Genomic DNA, 21,730 nt, shown 5'->3' with positions numbered 1-21,730 from the left:
AAAAATACACACTTTTTAATATTCTTTTTAATATTTTACCCAAACAAGGGAGAATTTATACAACACATAGTGTAAAATATTAACAAAAGTGACTGTCTCAGTGTAAAACATTTCAATTCAAACTAAAAATAATTCTCTAAATCATTATATAGATATATCTTGACACACGTGTTGATTCAGGTGCACGTGTCATTTCTTTTCCCTGCTTCCTCAGTCAAAGGTTACACCATGCTTTCATGCTCTTCCTCCCTGGATATTGGCTTTCCCTCACGCGTGCTCTCACAGATGTCCGGACACTTCCTTAAATCTAAACAACAAGAACCATCAGTCTGCAACGTGTCACTCCAACAACGCAGTCATTATCACAAGAAAGAGAATACTGACAGGCCTGGGAGGAGGTCCGCACATCTGGCATGAATAATTTGGTTTGATTTGTTAGAGAAATCTTGGAGAGGACACAAGAAGAGGAAGAGGAAACGCAACGCACCTTTGAAATATCAAAACAACTGTGTATGGATGTTTGTGTTTGTTTGCCGGGCTTGTTTGTTTTTGAGCACAGTTTCTTTCCGAGTAGTTATCCTCTAGATGCCGGTATCGTGTCTACCCAGAGACATTAATTAATAGCTAATCAAAGCTAATGTCTCAGCAGCACATCAACAGCACAAAGACATGATTAATACGTAATCAAAGGCCGCGCAGCCCAACACACAAAGCAGGGCCCACCCCCACGCCTCAAACACATACTGTTGTTACAGAAATAAACGAAGACTCGTGGTTTAATTAGCTGGCTGTTGGTGTGTGCTGTCTCCATTTGAAGATGTTGGGGATTTATCTCGGAGCCAATGCAGTTCCCCTCGAGTGACGACACAATACCAATACGCGCACATACACATGATAAAATAAAGTGGTACGAAGGATAATCTTAATGGCATTCCACATGTCTCACACGCTTAGACGTGAGCAGCTGAAGATTTCTCACCTTTTAAGCCCAAGCGCTGGCAGTAAACAGTACAACAGTGTTTCTGCAGGAAGCTGGTGATGGCAGCGTCTCCAAGGTTATCTGGACCAAAAAGCACCTCGCCCTTGGTACCACTGCAGCGTAGTGAGAGACATTACAAGACATATTTGAAATAAATTTATGTTCTAAACTGATATCAGATGTTACTGCTGATCTTGATGTTCATTGCAATTCTTGCTCGTACCTTTGGTCGTCTGCCATAATGACTGAAGGATCAGTCAGCTGTTCTCCAACGCCTGTCAACAACAGAAGAACATCACAGATTAAAGCATGTGCACACATTCATACTAAACACGGGTTTAGCCAGAAGCACACAAGATAAGGGTCTACCTTGTATATCCAGCACTAGGAGCTCTCTGCCTGAGTATTCATAGGTCCAGTGGGAGAAGGACAGCAGCATTTCCTCCAGTGAGCAGCAGGGGGCGATCTCTTCCCCTGTGTTGTTGTTATACTTGCTAAAGTCACCAGACATGTTCCTTTCAATAGTCAGCCACTGGCCGTTAGAATGCCACAGGACCAGCGATACATCTAGAAATCTGGTGGTAGAGCACAGACAGCTGTGACATGTACACGCTTACAGACATGTACAGGCTCTGCAGGAGAAAACAAGCGCACTTACTTTGGCGAGTGGTGTATGTCCTCAGGTTTGACCTGGTTAAATACCTGCATCATCTTCTGGGCTGCTCTTTGCTGTTGAATTTCCTTGAATAACATCAAACAGAAGGTAATTTAAAAAATACAATATATGATAAACCTATACATAAGACAACTTTTTAAAGGGAACTGACAGTTGTACAGTACAGTTTGGTGCAGCAGCATCTCAGTAATTATCTACACATGGTCAAGATGCTGCTATACTTACCCTTAAACAAAGCTGTAGAGCGGTGCTACCAGGGAAGTACCTCTGCCAGGCGCGAACCACCTCTGGCCTGAAGGCTTTGACCACATACACCAGACCTGGTCTGAGGACGTCCTGCTCTGCCCACGTACACAGAACTCTACAGCCTAGTCGGAGACCCCCATCTAGAGAACCCTCCTCACTGGACAGGGGCTGCAGCATTGCAGACAGACCTTTCGACGACCAGGAGGAGCCCGCAGTGCATTCTGGGTCGGCATCAGAGGGCACGTCCTCTAGGCAGTAGATGCTCACCTCCTCACCTCCTGTGGAATGACACACAGCAAACAGAAAGTACAGTAATTAAATAGAGCATAGAAGAAACAAAACTAAACAATAACCACACAGATTTTCGAACTAAAAGGTTACCCATGATGGAAACTGGAGTAAATGGGATCGTGTGAGCCAGTCTCATCAAATTGTTTCTCTCCATAGCTGTTAATACACAAACACAAGCATAGTAAAAATACAAGCATAGTCGTGAAACATAGATCATGTGCACAAAAGATAATTTCACGTAGAAAAACTAAATAATGAATAATGAATGTGAATGTGAATACCTGAATAGTGTGGATATAAATTTTCGGTGGACTGGAACAAAGGAGTTCTGGCTGCATGAAATTAAAAAAAAATATATAAACATATTTTAGGGAAACTCTATTAAGACTAAAATTTCAGCAGATACAGTACCTTCAGCTCCAAGGCCACTTTGCAAACTGAAAAGTAGGGAAAGAAATAGGACACTGTTGCAACCTTCGATTTTCACTCATTAAGACTGGTAAAAAAAAAAAAGCAAGAGAAACTTACGAAGACCTGCGGCTCATAGGTCTGGCCCAACTGTTCCATGCAGAATGAGTGGGGCTCCACACATCCTGTTCAATGCAAACGTAATCAGACCAACCTCAATGACACGTCACACTCTGAATACTCAGGCTGCTGTCTACAGATGTACCTGATAGGAAAACATATGCTTTTGGAACAAATCCATGGGTTCCAAATCTGAAACATTAAATAACCAACATGTTATGTTGTATTATCTAGTCCTCCATCACCGTGCGTTATCACACTCAGATGTAAATAGAATAAACATATTTTACTGTAGGACTGTAGCTGCTTACTGAGCTGGTTGAGGCTGGTGGAAGCCGACCAACATGCAGATTCTCCTCTTAATCTCCGGCGTCTTCTCCAGCAGGCGTCAGACAAATGGGACTGCACGGTTAACATGAAAAATACCCACGTGAGCAAGGTCAAATATAAAACAGACACTTAGTAGGATTTTATGTCACAGATCCTGCATCTTAGTGTTGCCTGCTTTCTAGTTCTGGTTTTAGCTTCTTAGTTCTAGTAGTAGTACTTTACTTCCGGTCATGTGTCATCTCAGCTGCAGCCTGTTAGCAATTAAAACTCACTAAACTTTACATTGTCTCTGTGCGTTGTCTCCATTTCTAACATTTAAGTTAAATTTTGTTCCCAAAAACACTTCTGTCACGTTACAGTATCTGGACTGTCCTCTCGTATCTTCACTGTCTTCCTGTTGTAGCTTTGGCCTGTGTTGTCCAGGGCGTTAGTGAAGTCAGAGGACTTGGACCACTCTGCAAGAAGAAAACATTTAAAACATGGTATTGCCTGGTTTCCTGTGTTTTAGCAGCTTGAGGGTGACCTTGTCATGAAGAATCTTAAATAAATATTGGCATACAAAGAAGAAGAATACCTTTGCTCCTGCTGTACTGTAATGAAGAGTCATCTCTGAAGCGCCTTTCCTCTTTCAAAGTCTCTTTGTTCAGTTGCTCATGAAGAAAAGGAAATGATCCTCTTGTTGGACTGATGGGCGCCCCACCGAAAGTCATGTTCTCCATGCTCGATGACAGAGACCTGCAGTAGCCATAGGGGCGATCCCTGTAGAGACACTTCAACCTGAGAGACTTCATAGATCTTTCCCGATGAGTGCAAGGCTTAGACTGAGACAATGTCGAGTTATCATCCTGAGAAAAGGCAGGATTTATCAAACCCTCAGAGACGTCCTGACACTTAGGCAGAAGTACGGCACAGCTAGAGGATCTGGAGAGCTCTGTATCAGGCAGTGGACTGTGTGTCTTTTCCTCTACTTGCTCTTGCTCATCATCTTTGTTTTCATCATGTTCTTGTTCTCCCTCGTCCTCCTCTTCCATGGAAGTCTCCTCCTGGCTGGGATACAGACATGGGTCCCACGTCCAGAGTTTATGATACGGCGAATCTAAGCCTCTTGGGGAAAGAGGTGACGCACAGCGGGATGTTACACAAGACTCAGATGGTGTGTGATCTCTGATACCAAGATGGACTCCGTAAGAATGAGAGAAGGAAGCGTGGGATGCAGGTCTGGGAAGTCCCATTAAATTGTCATTGGTATAGTCAAGAGTCGCAGAGTGTGAATCCTGGAGAGAAATACAGTAAAAACATGCAAATGTTAAGGTTTTTATGCAGTTGTTTTATTCTTTGTGGAAGAGTTGCACCCAACCAAAGTATCATTTTAAAGAATGAAAGCACCTCTTTTGAACCTTCCTCCTCAGGCCCTTGTCTTCCTCCCCTGCTCCCTCTGCCTCCAACATGGCACTCCTGTGATGTCCACCTACTTGTCACCAGAGTGTGTCCCTTCAGCAGAGAGGGAGGAGTACTTTTACAAGACTTGGCCAGCAGACGTCGGATGTTAACAACATCACAGTCTGGTCCACTTCTGTGTAAGAGGGTCCAGCTGTGAGGGAGGACACGTCGTGACGCAGTGCTGGGTCGACATGAAGCCAGGCGTGCTTCCTCCTGATGAAGGCTGTCAGAGGCCGAGAGCAGAGTGAGCGTGTCCACAGCCAGTACCGACAGGTCCTGGAGCTGCCCAAGCTGCCCGTCCAGGTCCGACAGGCTGTTCTGAATGAAGCTGACTCTCTCCGAGACCTCGCCCATCATCGTGCATATCTCCTCAGCTCTAGTGAAGTAAAAAAAACCTGTTTAGGGGACTGACAACATCATATTCATGCAAGTGTGCTCTAATCCCACATCCCATACAGGAAGCCTATATACTGTACATCAGTCAGAAGGTCAATACAACCTTTCTTGCGTTTCTCTGATCCTGGTAACTTGACTGCTGTGAAGATCTTCGCTCTTCTTGTGGAAGTAGGCTTGCACACATGTCTCCTCAAACTCATGGAGCTTCTTATGATCCTCACGGTCCAGGTAGAGCTCTGGTAAAGATGGTGGATTTCATCATTAGACCCATGCTTTGAACCGGCCTATGGGATGCTCACTAGATATAACACACAAACACACTGCACTACTCACTGAGTCCAGAGCGTCTCTCTTCCCGCTCAGCGTCTCCAGTACACCTCCTGACAATGGCTCTCAGACCCAGTGTAATGTGACTGAGGAGAATGAAGGGCGGAGGCAGCCACGGCTTTTCTTGGTACGTCATGATGTAGCGATAGCGGTTGTACTTCCACAGTTTATTGGATGTTGATGCCATGTTTAAGTAGATGTTGCTGTTATTGAGAGACAACACTTACTGAAATAAAAGCACACTTTTACAAAATTACACCTACTGATTGTCTCCAAGTACAGTATTAATAAACAGTAATAGTATAATATTAAATTCAATTTGTTTTATAAAGTTGCTTACTTAAAAAATGCTATAAGGACGTTCACCATGATGATATACTGGAAGAACATATAGACGGCCTGGAGGAATATTGTAAGGAAGGAAGCAGGAGGACATGGTTCATCATTGGCACATGCTGTTAACACAGAAAAAGCCCAAGAAACAATTAATACCTACAGTGAGGATTGACAATTAAATTACAAATTTAAAAAAATCAAATAAAACTGAATAAGTTCAACATTATGTCAAAGTAACAAATGTTTTTTTCTCTGGTCTTATACAGGTGAAAGTAAACTTTGCCTCAAGCACTTCCAGACTAAAAAGCTCAGGGCAACGTCGACAAAGCCACTAACCGTCTATCTTGTCTGCATAAACCTCCCCAAAGATCATCCAGTAGGGCTGGAAGACTACGTCTCGAGCTAGACGCCACGATGGCTCCTCAGATGGGGAGAGAATGGCCTTCCTGGACACCCCGAAGCTCAGCAGCACTATGGCCATCATCACCACAATGAAGAACATGTTTCTGGTCTGGACGGACAAAAAAGACTCTAATATGCTAATAAAAAAGGTAACTTGCTTCTGGTTTCTGACTTTTCCTCTCTACGCACCATCTTAGTGATCATGGTGAGATAAGGACCGGCGTGCTTATTGACAGCCAGGAGATCCATCACCCTGACGAACCAGAAGATGATGTCCAGACAGTAGATAACGCGTCCTGCCGTCCGGTAAGGGTCAGCATTCCAACGCAGCGCTAGTGCGGCCATGAAGAGGAGGGTGGCAATGCAATCGGAAGCGTTCCAGTACTCTGAGAACCAAACCTTGAGCTTCTGGCTCAGGTTGCTTGGCTCAGACATCAGGACCTAATTAGGAGACGACCATTTTGGTATTTTTCTTGTATGTATTATTTCCACCACTGATTGTCTCACCTCTCTGGTTTTCTCCACTGCAGTGGACAAAATGTACATGATGACGAGACACTCCTGAACACTGGGCTCATCCTCCATCTTCACCAGGACAACGTAGGAGAACAGCATCAGAAAGGCCAAGTATGACATCTACAGTGGAAAACAGAGACAAAAACATACTGTATACTGCATCAGAGTATATGGTAGTTTCAGACTGGCTGAGGAAGTACTTCCAATGTATGGATAATCAAAAACACACATAAAACCACCACCTACAGTGTGAAACCAAAACTTAACAACAGGAGTTCCATAAAATTCATTGCATGTCGTGATCCAGGACAGACACCGCATGGTCACAGAGGACACCGTCTCAGAGACAGAACCTTCGTGGACGGGCAGGCCTTGCTCTGCATCCAGACTGCCCTGAGACAGAAACACGGAGAGCAGACGGAGAAGACATGAGAAACTTACACATATTACTTTCATGAAGGCTCCAGGTCCAGTGACTTTACCATGTAATCACTTTTCTCATGGGCTGTTCCTGAGTTTGTGGAGTCGCGTCCAAACAGCATCGCCTCATGCGATTGTGGCAAATGACACATTTCAGCTTTGCTTTTAAACTCCAGCAGAAAGATAGCAGGTGGTAAAAGAAGACTCAAAGTTATCTGAAAGAAACAGACAATGTATGATTGTTTAGTCGTTTAGGGCCTGAGTCTGTACATTTGTGTGTCAGAACTTTTACCTTAAGGAAAGAGTTTTTCCTCATGTTCAGTGGGCCAGTCCAGATATCTGTGAGGAGGGTCTGAGTGCAGGAATGGGAGACGAATGGCCTATGACATGAGGACACGGCCATCTGCAGACAGGTGAACTTACTCCACGCCTCCATCTCCGAAGTCAACAGCTTCATGGCCATCTGCTCGTTCTGACGGAAGGCACAGTCCAACACATCCACCGCCAGCTGACCGAACTCACTAAGGCACAGGCAGGAAAGGTATGGGAACAAACAAGACCAATTATAAAATAAAGACTTCAAACAGCAAAATCTTATCTCTCATATTCAAACCCGCCCAATAGACACTCACAGTGAATAAGTCTTTAACTGTTCTGCAATGTCGTCGGCCATGCTGCTCTGTCGCGCCTCAAACGCCATGGAGCGATAAAGCTTACACGCCACGGTGGCACGCGCCAGCGCCTCCTCCCCGTGCTGCCACAGGAACAGGGCCATCGGCTGCCGCTGCTGCAGCACGGCCCACACAAACAGGTCGTTGAAGTTAAGGGGCACCAGCAGAGGAGCGGCACCGAGGCCGGGGGTCAGCGATTTCTCCTTGCCGCTGCTGTGTGGCGTGTCTTGCGCCTACAGAGAAGAGAGAAAGGTTAGAACTATGGGAACAGGTTACAGGAGGAAAGGGACCCGTCTGGTCCACTCATCCACCTTGCGTTTGTATGGTTGGGCCGTTCTAATGAAATGCCTCCGCCCAGGGGTAGATGCTGATCCTTCTTTCTGTTTAGACAAAGGGCTGCAACTGTCCTGTGCACCCTCCTGTAAACAACAACAAGGAACGTGCATTAGATGAATAGAGAGAGAAAGGTCAAGCTTATTGTATGTGTAATAAACAAGACACAACAGAACAATGTCACGCGTTTTATCCGGCACTATCCGCTGCTTACTTTGCCCTTTGTCCTGTAGGCAGCTCTGAAGTTTTTCCTCGTGTAGGTGCTGCGGTACCCCCCTCCTATCAGGTACTCTATCACCAGGCCCATGTCGATGAGGGACAGACGGTAGCCTATGGTGAGAGACGCCTACTCAGACACAAAGACACAACAACATGAATGCATCTCAGCAAACAGAAGCCAATAATGTCTGTGTACGTGAGTTCATAGGTGTGTTCGTCTGCGCTGGTCACCTGCTTTGCATCTTCAACGAGGTGGTGCAAGAAGAGTCGCGTTTGACCATGTGGCTGTGACGAGACATTTTAAATGAATACTCAGAAAGAAACTACAAACTATGACAAATCAGAGCAAAGAAACGCGCCGGTTACTTTTTTAAACAGATGTGCACAATGCAGATACAGTAGCAGTGCTGGGATCCTCCTTGTCCTTGTTTATTAGGGGCGCTCATCGTCCCAGAGTTATGAATAAGTAAAAATGCTTTTAATCCACAAAAGATAAAAGCACAGAGTGGAGAAAGCCACTGATGACAAACGGCTCTATGATCTTAGAAGCATTCTAAAACAACAACAGGGAAAATACCCTGGATGCTGTTGACCACATAATTTTGGTGCAAAGCACTTAGGATGCATTATTTTTTATTATAATCAAAGCCACAGTTTGGGGATTTCTGCATCAAGAGCAACAAAAAAGAAGGAAGTTGGTTTCTGTTAGACAGCAAAGTCAGTGCCGAGGAAAAAGGGAGAATGGAAATAACAGTGTGGGAAGAGTTGATCTGCAAAGGAAAAAGTCACAAAAGAATGTAATAGTTAAACATCTTAACCGTGTTGTAGAGCTCCTCGAGTCGATCCACGGTGAGGAAGCGGCTCATTGTCATGCCATTATCAATCAGCAGTTTGACGAAGCTGACGCGGTCCATTACCAGAGCGTCCAGCATGGCTTGTTCTAAAGAACCAACCTAGAAGCAGCACAAAGCGGAATTTCAAAACAGCTCTACAGTACTTTGAATGTACTGTAACTGCCTGTTAAACCAGGCTTGACATTGGTTAGTCTCACCTTCCAGTGCTGTCCACACACCAGGACGTCTTTCTGTGCAATATCTGCTCTATCCCAGGCCAGAGCCATGCTCAGCTGTTCAGCAGGACTGGCCTTGGTGCCTGTTAAACAGACAGCAAAAACACAATTAACAGGACGATCGCATTACTAATAATACGTGTGGTTATCGCATGTCAAAATGTCACTAATCACAATTATAAGGAAAGAAACGAGCACCCTTCAGTGTAGCGGACAAAATGGCTGTATCCGGTGTCATCTGGTCGTCTGATTCTGAGTCAAAGATGGTTATCTGTTGCGCAAGGACAAATTGATGTAATGTGAGATTCCTGTGTGTTAAATCACGAGGCACGCATTCACTAATGCTGCTTTACTCACAGAATCTCTGTAATCCATACATTGTAAGAGGAGACTGTAAAGCTGCGAGGCTTCTTCTCTATCTACCACAAACACATTTCCAATCCTGACAAGGAAGTCCTCTTTAATGTCAGCATCCAGCTGCCTGAAAGATGCCGGGAACATTATGACATCCCACACATAAGGCATTTAAAATTAAGCAAATGAAGGAAAAGAAATCATAAAAACATGCATGAAACACAAATCAGATAATAGAAATTTCACACAGAAAACAAAGCAAACACAGTGGTTTTCATCAAACGGAGGACAAAACACCAAAAACAGAACTTTAGATTCTGAAATGTGCAAACATTTGTGACTGAATGGTGAAGCCATTGGACCTAATGATGCAGATCCACAGAGTTGAGCATACCTGTCAGCGACCGTCTGCTTGTGTGCGAAGGCCAGCAGGTCGGCAGCGCCGCCCGAGCCCTCGAACACGAACACCGGCACCGGGGGCGCGCGGCTGACGTAGTCCCACACCGTGGACACGATGGCGGGACCTCCCTCCAGCACCACACACACCACAGGCACTCCTTGGTTTAGTCCTGTGCAGTGGGCGGCACAACGTGAGACACGTCAAACCCCCAAGCGCAGAGGTACACACGCGAATGCGACTCACGAGGGTGTATCCTCTGTAGATGGATGTGCTTCTCCAGCTTCCTCCTGAGGTCTTGCTGGCAGCCATGTTTCCCCAGCGTTCCATCATCCACCAGTAGAAAGTGGGAGTGGAAACCATTGAGACAGGGTCTCTTGCTGAAGGGGTTCCCCAGTGGTTGGTAGGGCCTGAACACCTGAGCCATGATGATAGGAGGTCACATAAAGAGCCAACACCATCCGAGCCATCATTTGATACAGAAAAGTGAATTCTGTATTTACATCTTTGCCTATGAGGTCCATGTGGTTGTCGATTAGCCCCCAGGGTGTGACGCCAACTGTGTTTCTTTTCCTCAGGTCATGGCCTCCAAATGTTTTCATGGCATCCCCTACGTACTTAGACACGCCTAGAGAGTATGCATAGAGCAGCTGATTCACCAGTAAAAACAAACACAAGCGATGAAAGAAACTAAGGCACAACAATGTAGAACAGAACAAAATAGCCTTTCTACTCACGCCTGGCACCAACCTGTATTGATGCCATCAGTGAGTATCCATGCCCCTGTGCTGAGGGCAGCAGTCATCAGCCCATTGCTAAAGGCCTGCCTGACTTTAGGGGGCAGGCTAAAGTTTTCTGTGCCTCCCTGGACAATCAGTAGCAGCTTGGGTCTCTCCATCTGCCACTCTCTCACCATCAGTTGGAAGAGCAACTCGGGTTTTGAGTCCACGGCCACACGGACATACTGAATCAGGGAAACACAAGGGTTGGGACATGCATGTACTGTACCAATGTGACTTCTAAACACAGACACTCAGTCAGTTCACAGACCTTGGCCCGGCAGACTCGTGTGGCAGTGTCCTGAAAGTCTACGATCCCATAAGCATTAGTAGGACTGGTTTTCGTGTGGCACTGTATTGACCAGTCCTCATCCACATCCTGTCCAGGACCAGGATTGAAAGACATGGGAGGAAGGGACTCTTGCCAAGAATGTTCCCCAATTAGACGTCCACAACAACACCTGGCCAACAACAAGATAAAAGAACGGAAAACAACAAGTGACAGAAATGTTGCGTGACTAGTACAATATCAGAAACATTCCCCACATTTAAGAATTCATGGGTTTATTTAACTGGTGTTATTTAATGGGCTTCAGTACTGTATTTCTATTACAATAGAAATATTGAAAGTTTGTAACAGTAACAGTTTGTAACATGGCCATAAATCTAACTATAATGTATTTCATTTGATTCTACTGAGCATCTTCACTTGAGGAAGCTCATTGGAATAAGTTTAAAACATATAATGCTATGTTTTATTTAATATGACTGATATTTAGACTTTTCATTCATGCTGCTAAAACCTCTAACTCCTTGAGCTAAAAGAAACAGGGTAAATGTCAGAAAAGCAGCCACCAAAACAAAGGTGGGATCACTTACTCATATTTACAACACGGGCCTCCGTGTGGGCTATTTACTGCGGTGCTCCTGTTTCCCTGTCTTTTTCATCATTATGCTCTAACTGTGTAAATCAACTTTAAATTCATGTTACTATCATACACTGCGGATGCTAGTACCCTTCTTAATATGACCACATACTATGGATATTTTCCAGACAGAAACAGCGCCTTGCTATGTGCGCTTTCATGCCAAATGTGTTGCTCATTCCCAAAAATGCTAGAGAGAAACAAAAGAAGCCAAAATAGGAAATGTTAAAACAATGAGTGTGAGAGAAGTGAGAAAGAAATCCACACAATCAGACATCCTTTATGATAGGGGTGTGTCACAGTACAGTATGTTGCAACTCAGAGTTTAAAGATGGGCTTAAGACACACATAAAGTGTACGACAGATAAGAGATAAATTATACCTGATCAAATTTTGGCATACTTGACATAGTGGAGTACATCTGTGAAAGACAGGAAATAACACATTATAAAAGAATCTGCGCGTCCCTATTCCTGGAAGAGAGGGCTGAATGCCAAATAGTCCTGAACTTTGAAAAAAATATACTACTCAGCTGCTGCTCACTGCTGTTAATAATATACCATGCCCCAAACAAGCTGCCTCGTATTTCATCGAAGAATCATAAAAATCTGTACTTTAAACACTCATCAGAGCAGTCAGACGCAGCGCTACCTGTGTAGGTCCCGGGAGGAGGGGATGAACTTCACACACTCCCTCTTAAAGAAGGTTTCCTCAATCCACGACCTCCGTGACTGGAATGAGAAGCATGTTTAGTAACAGCAGGCAGGCTCCTCCTGCAGCAAGAAACGCACACTCCTCCTTTGAGAAACCCTCTGACCTTCGTGAAGACCATCCCTGTGCCTGCGAACTGTGGAGCCCTCCCTGCCCCTCAATGCTTAACCGACCCCTCTTAACAACACCAGAGGGATGTGGTATCAATCCCTGCCTCCTGCTCGACTTCCCTGCAGCCCCGTTTCGTTTTCAAGGTCCGTCCTGCTCCTGTGCTCGCTTTCCCAGCCACACGTAACAATGGACTGCCTGAGTCGAGCACTGTTGATGGGAAACATGCACACATCCCCTTCCTGAGGTGGCGGCTGGTGCGCTCCCTCCCTGGACCCACTGTGTAAACACTAAACAGGGTCTTGTGCGGCTGGTGGTATGTATATTTGGAGTGTTTTAACAACAAATGAGCAGACAGGTCGTAAAGTTCACCAGATGTGGAGAAGTTGTCACATGGCTATGAAACGAAAATCAGTCCAGTGTCTTAGAGGCGGTCGCTCTAAGGGTTCCATTCAACATAAAAATAATAATAATAATAAAAAAACTTTATTTATAGAGCACTTATCAAACACTCGCACAAAATTCTTTACACATGAAACAAGCAGAAATACAAGGATAAAAAATAAAATATATAAAAAAATAAAAAAATAAACAATTGAAACTAAAAAAAAATTCACATGGAGTCCGACAAACCATTCAATAAAATGCCAAATTATGCCCTCATCTGTAATCTGCACCAAACGTGTGGACTAAGTAAAGTCAACAACAAAAAAATGTAATAAAAATGTAACAAACTCCAACAGGTAAAGCCCAGGTTACACTATATGACTGTATAAACTCTATACTTTTTTAAATGCATATTAAGTGATTAGCTTGATATTTAAAGCGGTCTTACTGCGCTAAATAGCCAAACCGCTGCGTGGCACGTAGCTAAACTAGGTTAACTACCAACAGGTGGTTTTTTATTGTTTTGCTAACGTTAACATGTAAAGAGCAGCTAAACTCTGCTAATATTTAGCTTTTTCTGCTAACGAGAGCTAATAAGTAACTTAAACACGTATGCGTCAAGTCTGTAGGCTCATAAATAGCCCGCGTGCGCGCACGTTATTTGCGCTCATTAGCTGGAAACGCGCTGACGTCTGCACCTGATCAGGTTAACGCGTAGAGTTTAACTCACCATGGTCGCGCGGGCGGATTAAAATCCTGACCACATCTCAGATCCGACTCATCACTGCGGCCCGGACCCAACCCGTTGCCCTTCAGCCGGCGCCTGGTCCAAAGGGCGGCCAGAGCCGTTCCCCGTCCCCGACCGTCCTGTGACCGCACTACAACACGCAGCGGAGCATCTGCACAAGCCAGTCAAAGGCCGGAGCAAAGAAAAACACAGGTGTCAAAACGTACGGGTTTATTCACAACATGGTCTTAACACACAACATATGAACTGATGGCACGGCAGCCCCTAAATTATATACATGTCTAATTCACAGCAAATTTAAAAAATAGGAATACGTTATTTCACCATCGTTGCAGACAAGATCCCAGTAATGAGACTTACAATAAAGGAGAACCTTCCATAACGTGTTTTTTAAACCCTGAACGCATCGCTGCACCCTTCTCACTCAGGGTGCAGCATAAAAACCATAAAAAACACAACTAATACTACAAAGGACATCACTGTAAATACAAAAACATTGAAATGGTCTCTTCCCATACTTCTCGACAATATTATACAATTACAACAATAGGAATGGAGTTTTATTACCCCATTTACATGAACTCCACTTAGAACATAATTTGTACATCAATCATGGACATGGACACAATGAAACCATGCTACTGCCCCGTAGTAGAACAGATTCCTCACATTGGTGCTGCATTAGTCATCTCACTTGCACCAGCGTGCAGCTCACTTCCTTACTACAACCTGAGCCAGTCTCCCACCGCCACCTTGACAGTTTTGCATCTTATCTGGATGGACTTCCAGCAACCTCAACATGCTGCTGACGAGTCATGTGCGACAATCAGATGGTTAACGTCAGGTCTCCATGGCTTCAGAGGAGACGTCCTTGTCGTTTGCTTGTGAATGGCTGGAGGCATCTTGGAGGAGCGACAGGTCGAGTTCAGGCAGGGGGGCCCTCCAGTATTGGAAGGAGTTAAACGTGCAGTCTTCAGTGTTTGTGTCTGCATCGGACTGAAAGACAAGAGAAAGAAGGGCTGAGTTTAGGGGAAATGCCTGTGACAGTATCATTTTTAGACACACTGTCCCAGGTGAGTTCAACCAAATCTGGGCAAACAGTCGTGTTTAACCTAGAGATGTTTTAACTGAGATTTGTCAGGTAATAAACGAGCCAACACTGACACCTAGCGGACACTTAGAGGAGTTACACTTTTCACGTTTACTTGAGTGTGCAATCATTATTGGCTATTTACTCACACTTACTTCGTCTTTAGCTTTTGTAAACACGGTGTTTGGACACACGGCGTCCTCTCGGTGTCGTTTCTTGTGACTTGTGAATGTCCTGGATGTCTCCTCGAAACTTCCAGAAGTTTGCACGGTTGAAACATCTGCCACATGTTCCCTAGCGTCGCGGTGAGCGACTTCGCCATGAGCTGCTGCTTCTGCCTCTGTTTCATCTTTGGCTGTGTCTTCGAAGCAACGCGGCCTCTTTCCGCAGCGGCGGCCCAACAAAGCCAGCAAAGGCGGCGGAGCCAGGCTCTCGCCCCGGGGCGGCAGCCTGCGCTGCAGCTGCACGTCAACACTGTGAAGTGATCGGTAGCATTTTTTGGAGGGAGAGTCGTGGAGCGCGGTTTCATCAGCGCGTCTCTTTGCCATAAATACCAGCTCTGCGTATAAATACAAAACACGCGGACTGATTCGGAAACTTACTGCTTTTATGTAAACGTGATGCCTGGGTGTACTCGATTCCTGTAGCCTTGTTGCGAAACATTAAGCACCGGAAGTACAAATTGCGAGGCAGTCGTACTGTCCAATAGGAGGAAAGCACCGCTTTGAGTCTCCGCCCACGACGGCACGTGCTCCTTGTTGCTGTCCTACTGTAGACGAGGTGGTTACGTCTATATTTTCAAAATTTTCTTTGACACTTAGCCTTTATTCATTCTATTCTGTTTTTGCTCTGACAAATCACAAAATCTGCAGTAAATTAAAAATAAAACTTATTTTGCCTAATATAACCAAAGATTTACACATTAATCACATGATCTGTGTGTGCCTGCGTTTTTACCAAATAACTTTGCAAGCACATTTATCAATTACAAACAATTATCAAATAATTATGCAAATTATTTTAAAATAATTGTGAAAATGTAAACACTGAACATGGTTGTAAATTCATCAAATTGTGGAGAGTCACGGTTTAAAAATGTCTGGTTTTATTGTTTTAATTTTCAAAACTAGCTAATAATCAATGCAAATGAGAAAAAAGACTAAGATTTAACAAGCAAATGTTCCCTTATGCTCATTTGACACACACATTCACACACAGGCAGTGAAAAATAGTCAATGATGCTTCAGGCCTTAATACATTTCTTGTGTAGTTGGCACACTGTCCCACTAAACAGCTGCTAAATGTAACTCAGTCATTTCCACTTTTCACACGTTACATATACACTACAACTGCAATATTCAATACCATATTCTCTAAACAGAGTCAGGTTGAGTCCAGTGGAAATGGGTACATTTCTCCATCAGGTGAATCATAAAAACATTTAAAATAAAATAAAAACACTTTCGATGATACTTCTTTTTCTGTGCCAGTTCAGTCTTCTCATATCTTATGGTTTTACACATTTTAAGTTCAGTTTTTGTCAAAAGACTTTCTGTCACGTTAGGCTGTCAGTGCTTTCTCGTCGCAGTGACTTGGCAGCCGGTGGAGAACTTGGGTGTTGGTCGTCCTCTTGATTGTTAAAACACAGATCTGCAGGTTTCCGTGCTACGAAGAAAACACAGTCATACACGTACCTTAACATAGAGCGGTCATTTTCTGTGTAGGTTGTCTGCATCGAATCTTTCTCAACCTGCAAGGAAAATATCAGGATCACTATACTAGTGCAGCAAATGTTACATTCAAAAGAAAATACCAATAAGCCGCAAATTTAAAACAAAGTCTTAGGTTTACCTCAATGTGGAAGCCAAATCTCACCATTGCTTTCTTAATATCTTCATAGCTAAGTTCAATTGAAAGCTCATTGGCCATGTTCTCAAAGTGATACAGCAACGGACCTGGAAAAAGTTACACGTTTTTTGGTGACTTTCGAATACTTTTTTATCTGCTTGTGCGGTAGTCATACAGCAGTACTGAATAACATACTATAACTCCAAACAGTAGCATTGATAGACATTGTCTGCCAATTTGTTGTCCAGTTGAAGTGAGAATAATAATGTTATAAAATATGTTTAGCCTATTGTATTAACTAATTGTCTCACACTAGAGTTTAATAATTACTCTCCAACACAAACTGACTTACCCAGGTTAATCCACACTCCACCAGGCTTCAGAATCTTCCAAATGGTCTCTACATAATCAATGACGTTATGAGCTGTGTCAATAAAGAAGCAGGTTGCCACACAGTCCCAGCATTCTAAAACATAAAGATAATATATTTTTCGCAAATATCATTTGGGGTGTGGTTTGTAATTTCACACACAAGTGGCTAAAGAATACAGAGCTTTTACTCACCAGGTTCAGTGTAGACTTCCACAAAGTCTCCGGCTACCATGGAGAAGTCTGAATTTAGTGGCAAATTCTGAGGGTTGACATCAGGAAATTGGATTGATCGTGTTTGGTCAGAGGATTTCTTGTTGTTGCTAAACTGGTGGATCCAAGGGTACAGAGTCAGAGCGTTCACCTCTTCACACCTGAATGGAGTGGTTAAAGGATATTAGGATAGGTGGATAAAAGCAGTGTTCTACAAATGATAAAGTTGTATAGAATTGCTCCTGTGTGTGCTGCACCTGTTGAGAACAAAGTTTGACGAGAAGAGCATGAAGAGGCTCCATTCGTTGCCCTGGCATGTGTAACCCAGACAAGCTATCTCCCATGCTAGACGTCCAAGCCCAGCACCCGGAATCAGCACGCTCACCTTAGACACATCGCTGACATAATAAAATGCACATATCACATGGAAACACCAACTAAGTAAAAGAGCATTAACAGCACAGCATCAAAGATGATCATTAAATAATCATATGCCTTTTTTTCTGTTGGTTTTCATTTGCCTTTCCCTATGTAAAACATGCAGTATGTATGAATCTGTCCTCTGTTTATGGCATGTATGTGTATGATGCAGAAGAATCAAATCTTCCTACTATTGGTCACTTGGAAAAAGTCTTTGTATCTCTTTGATAATGGGCTGGTAGCAGGTGTCCCTCTCAGCCTGGCCCGCCTCACTCCAGTCCCTGACAAACTGCTTTATGGTGGACTTCAGCTTATCCATGTCAAATGTAGAAGTAGGATGCACCTTCCTCGGGTCCCCCTAAGAGACAGAATAAAGAACAGCTCATCGACACACTCCTCATGTAAACAGCATGAAAATAATTCTAGCACTTCACAAGGCATTCCTTTGCAGTATAGAATTTGTGTAAACACTGCACACACACGTTAGCAACTACTCAAGGTTTACCCTCTCGCTGTACTCCATGTTTTCAAACATGTCAAGGCTGTTGTGAATTATAGCCTGCAACACCTCCTGGTTGTGGTCTGCACACTGCCTGAGTCGAGCCAAGTTGGGCAAAACCCCTGGCAACAACCTCTGGTGGTGTGATGGTAGGCTCCGGAACTGACGCTCGGCCCGGTTGACATGTTCTTGGACATGGACTCTGACAAGCACAAACAAACGAGGACAGCGAATCACAAAATGCCCCCGCTCCCCAACGTAACAACACAGTACATTTTTATTTACTGGGCGTGGATGTACCTTTTAACAGTTCTTACGTCTTTACTGTTCTCAACTGAAAATGCGTTTTATCGTTAACTTTGAGTGCAAACAGTCTTAAGCGGGAGACGAATGGACTATGAAAGGTTTTAAATGTAGGACCTTGTTTAAACACAAGCAAATTTAAATCAGAACCAATAGCTAATTTAATGACCAGTTATCCGCCCAGAGCTAAATATCCATCCCTTGCTGCTATTGCCTTGATTTAGACAAACCGAGGTTTTCCGACTCATTTCTCGTTCTCGCTTTGTTTTAATTCTTAATATACCTGTAAAACCTAAAAGCATCGATTATCCTCCAGAAGTGTTGTCTTTCCAGGCTTGCTTCTTCCTCGGGGCTGTACTTTATTCTTTCTTTGTGCAGATATTTTCCACCTTGGTCTTCCTCTCCTGCTGTTTCGGCCATGTCTGAAACAAACCTTACATCTGACCAATCAACAAAGACTATTTCTTCCTCGTGCTTTTGTTCAGCAGCTCATACGCCATGGTGCTGTTCAGTGCTGCCACCTATAGTCCGAGGTAAAATAAACAAATTGCAAAAACGTGTTGTGTTGTGTTGTGTTGTGTTGTGTTGTGTTGTGTTGTGTTGTGTTGTGTTGTGTTGTGTTGTGTTGTGTTGGCTCTATACTTTTGCTATAACTATAATGACTTTTTTTTTCTTATTGAATAGAGATGTTCTCCCAGCATCATTGCAATTCCATAACCAAAACACTCATATTATTTCTGACACATTCAACAATAAAGTACAAGGCAACTGAACAAATACATTTTCTTTATTGTATTTCTTGTGATGTTGTGCTTCGGATAAGACACAGGTTGCTACCATCATATGTTTGGGTTGATGATCTTGCCTGTGAACAGTATGTTTTGTGTGTTGCGATCTAAGATGGCGAGCATAAAGGCCTTATTGAACTTTAACACAGGCGTATGTTGAAAGGACAAGAGGGTGATGCCGATGCCTGTGGCACCTGAAGCGGTGGCTCCAGATTCATCCAGATCCAGAGTAGCTTGGTGCACAACCTATGGAGGTAACAGAGGTAGTGTGAGGTGAGAGGTGGATGGAATGTAATTTATCTGTATGTACATTTATATGTACTGCAGTCTGTCCTTACCTCAGAGACAACCAGTTTTTGTCCTGGTGCTATTCCACTTAGATCTGCTCTATCAGTAAACATGTCGGTCATTCCCATTTCAGTCAATATATTGTTCAGCTTGTAGGAAGTCTTGATTGAGAACTTTGGAACATATATCTCATACCTCCTAAATGAATAGAACAGGAAACAGGATATTAATTAACATAGATTTACGTGACAGTCATGATGCATGATTGGCAGGCATTTTTACTGTACAGGTGGAAAAACAGCACAAATGACAAAACCTAAAATAGTTATAGAGTTTTAAGGAAAACGTCAGATTTTCCCAACCTAGATTTCATCCACTTGAGCCACTTGGTAAAATGTCCTGGGGAGATGGCGTTCTCCAGTGTTGCCATGTTTTCAGGCAGCAACAGCACTATGGATTTGGAGCTGTTGAAGGAGAGGTGGAGGACTGATGTGTTAAGGCCCTGGTCATAATAGACGTCCACATGTTTCTTCATATACATCATCTGAACTGGAACCTGGAAAGCAGACACAATGACATGAGGAACTCCTGCTCATTTTTTAACTCAAATCCATTGTGATTAAAATGCTACCGCATTGAACCTTGGTGTTCTCATCCACAATGAACTCGTCCTTTCTGGTTAACTCAGGATCAAATGGAGTCGCCCACTTTCCTGTTTGATGTGATGAGCATTAGTACAATACAACTTTAGGCTGATAAATAAATAAGATAAGAAAACCTTTAATGGTCCCACAGTGGGGAAACTGCTTCACACCAGATGTGTGACCAGATGTTACCTTTGTAGTAGATGTAACTGAGGAGGTACATGATGGTGTTTGCATCCAGGTTTTCCACCAGCTTGTCTATCTTCCCTTTCGTCTTCTCCGCTACGTAGCTGTTGATGGTGTTGATGCTGTCTGTGGGTTTGGTGAAGTCCACATTGAAGCCATCTCCAAAATAGGAATTCTTTAAGGTGTCCAGGAACTCGGGCTGTGGTTTGAAGCGGCTGTCCACAAACACAGCAGTGCCTTCACTGGAGTCTTCATTGGACTTGGAGAGGAGGACACGGAAGGCGTGATCCACATCTGTCTGCGTCAGCAGGGAGCTGTTGAAGCCCAGACCACTGAAGAGCTGCTTGTGCGTCTCCCCCCCTGCTCCTACGCACAAAGCAGCCAAAGCCACAGAGACACTGACTGGCGAGAAGAAGATGTTCTTCCCTTGGAAATCGGCGTGAGACGCCATCTTTCTGTACAGATTGAAGCCTAACTCTTTGTTTGATGAAAACACCAGCGCAGTCTTCTGGGCAGTGCTGTTGCCCGCAGTGTCCTGCTCCTCTGCCGTCTCCACACAAAGCACAGCTGATAGGATCCAGACACCCAGGGCCGCACGCATCATGAACTGAGACACAAGTGAAGCACTGTTGATTCAGGTTACACAAGATGACTAGCACAAATGCTAATAGAAGTTACAAATGCAGTCAGTCAGTCTGTTTTTAGTAGTAATTTGGCTATTTTAACGCAATTCAATGTTTTTATTGTCTTTTCGCAATTTCTTTAAATTGAAGAAGTGAGCTGTCGTACTTGTGTGATTTTATATCTTATATGGAATCAACTAGAAGCAAATTTATTACCATGTGGTTGAAGGTAATAATTATGAATAATACCATAAAATACAACATCATTTTTTTAGCCTCTTACCTTCATCTTACTGGAGTTGCAAGTCGTCAGCCATAGACAGTGAAGCAGAGGCTTCACAGAGGAGACTCTTCCTTTTGTATGTTTCATCAGAGCAACTGAACTTTGGTTTTGTTTACTCTTCATCACAGCGTCACGACAAATAATTTGTTCTACTCACTGTGTTTGCTCTGTGTAATGATTACTGTCGACCCTCAGGTCCACACTGTGGGTTCCAGCCTTTTAAAAGTTTTTACTAACTTTTGCTTTGAGACGGACACCAAAAGCTGAACCAGCTTCATGTATTTTATTGTATAGTGATGACATAAATACTAAATAATGGACTGTTCACATTAAAGCGTATGTATGATAAAGTAACTATTGCAGTACAGACATTCTGATGGTGTAGACTGAGACATTGTAACTACAGAGAAGACAAATTCATAAAGAGCAATAAGTACAGCATATTCAGGTTCACCCTCACCTTGCTTTCTGTGGCAGGGGTCGTGAGCCTCTACACCCATGTAGCTGATCCTCATGCTCCCATAGATGTGGTTGATGACATACGCATCTGTGGTGAATTTGAAAAACACGTTTTAAGGCCACACTCG

The 21,730-nt window shown here is 43.7% G+C and overlaps 4 protein-coding genes across 8 annotated transcripts; all 4 read right to left on the bottom strand.

The window, feature by feature from the left end:
• Positions 1-12: 12 nt before the first annotated feature.
• On the bottom strand, positions 13-15,332 carry trpm6 (transient receptor potential cation channel, subfamily M, member 6). Of its 4 annotated transcripts, XM_029164052.3 has the most exons (41): positions 15,282-15,332; positions 13,572-13,740; positions 12,287-12,366; positions 12,018-12,056; positions 10,981-11,170; positions 10,681-10,894; positions 10,434-10,558; positions 10,177-10,348; positions 9,928-10,102; positions 9,537-9,660; positions 9,378-9,450; positions 9,162-9,262; positions 8,929-9,063; positions 8,342-8,395; positions 8,106-8,237; positions 7,870-7,977; positions 7,520-7,791; positions 7,180-7,408; positions 6,950-7,102; positions 6,714-6,860; positions 6,459-6,587; positions 6,141-6,392; positions 5,886-6,060; positions 5,554-5,668; positions 5,220-5,416; positions 4,990-5,122; positions 4,437-4,866; positions 3,625-4,324; positions 3,408-3,505; positions 3,032-3,122; positions 2,866-2,912; positions 2,721-2,785; positions 2,604-2,629; positions 2,474-2,524; positions 2,283-2,348; positions 1,881-2,179; positions 1,638-1,720; positions 1,349-1,554; positions 1,203-1,254; positions 980-1,092; positions 13-307 (listed from the first exon to the last, which is right to left on the bottom strand). In XM_029164052.3, the coding sequence occupies exons 2-41, from the start codon at positions 13,572-13,574 to the stop codon at positions 222-224; spliced, it is 5,940 nt and encodes a 1,979-aa protein (XP_029019885.1). In that variant the 5' UTR covers positions 13,575-13,740; positions 15,282-15,332; the 3' UTR covers positions 13-221. The 4 variants fall into 4 exon arrangements, with proteins under 4 accessions (XP_029019885.1, XP_029019883.1, XP_055368102.1 ...); XM_029164050.3 differs by lacking the exons at positions 13,572-13,740; positions 15,282-15,332 and adding an exon at positions 12,453-13,553; XM_055512127.1 differs by lacking the exons at positions 13,572-13,740; positions 15,282-15,332 and adding an exon at positions 11,589-11,825.
• On the bottom strand, positions 13,785-15,367 carry wu:fa19b12 (uncharacterized protein LOC560551 homolog). Of its 2 annotated transcripts, none has more exons than XM_041072407.1 (2): positions 14,829-15,367; positions 13,785-14,585 (listed from the first exon to the last, which is right to left on the bottom strand). In XM_041072407.1, exons 1-2 carry the CDS (start codon positions 15,225-15,227, stop codon positions 14,430-14,432), a joined length of 555 nt encoding a protein of 184 aa, XP_040928341.1. In that variant the 5' UTR covers positions 15,228-15,367; the 3' UTR covers positions 13,785-14,429. The 2 variants fall into 2 exon arrangements, with proteins under 2 accessions (XP_040928341.1, XP_040928342.1); XM_041072408.2 differs by having other exon boundaries at positions 14,835-15,362.
• A 394-nt stretch (positions 15,368-15,761) lies between these two features.
• carnmt1 (carnosine N-methyltransferase 1) lies at positions 15,762-18,782 on the bottom strand. Its single transcript, XM_029164056.3, has 8 exons — positions 18,615-18,782; positions 18,035-18,230; positions 17,721-17,887; positions 17,367-17,507; positions 17,092-17,270; positions 16,880-16,993; positions 16,531-16,634; positions 15,762-16,429 (listed from the first exon to the last, which is right to left on the bottom strand). Exons 1-8 carry the CDS (start codon positions 18,749-18,751, stop codon positions 16,235-16,237), a joined length of 1,233 nt encoding a protein of 410 aa, XP_029019889.1. The 5' UTR covers positions 18,752-18,782; the 3' UTR covers positions 15,762-16,234.
• A 318-nt stretch (positions 18,783-19,100) lies between these two features.
• Positions 19,101-21,296, bottom strand: LOC114863177 (serpin A3-6-like). The gene is made up of 6 exons (XM_029164055.1): positions 21,144-21,296; positions 20,244-20,844; positions 20,049-20,119; positions 19,770-19,963; positions 19,458-19,605; positions 19,101-19,365 (listed from the first exon to the last, which is right to left on the bottom strand). Exons 1-6 carry the CDS (start codon positions 21,264-21,266, stop codon positions 19,171-19,173), a joined length of 1,332 nt encoding a protein of 443 aa, XP_029019888.1. The 5' UTR covers positions 21,267-21,296; the 3' UTR covers positions 19,101-19,170.
• Positions 21,297-21,730: the final 434 nt, after the last annotated feature.

Source organism: Betta splendens, chromosome 9 (genome assembly GCF_900634795.4).
Source record: "Betta splendens chromosome 9, fBetSpl5.4, whole genome shotgun sequence".
Classification (NCBI taxonomy): Eukaryota; Metazoa; Chordata; class Actinopteri; order Anabantiformes; family Osphronemidae; genus Betta; species Betta splendens.
The sequence above is the reverse complement of the archived record's forward strand: the minus strand, read 5'-3'. Positions and strand labels throughout refer to the sequence as shown.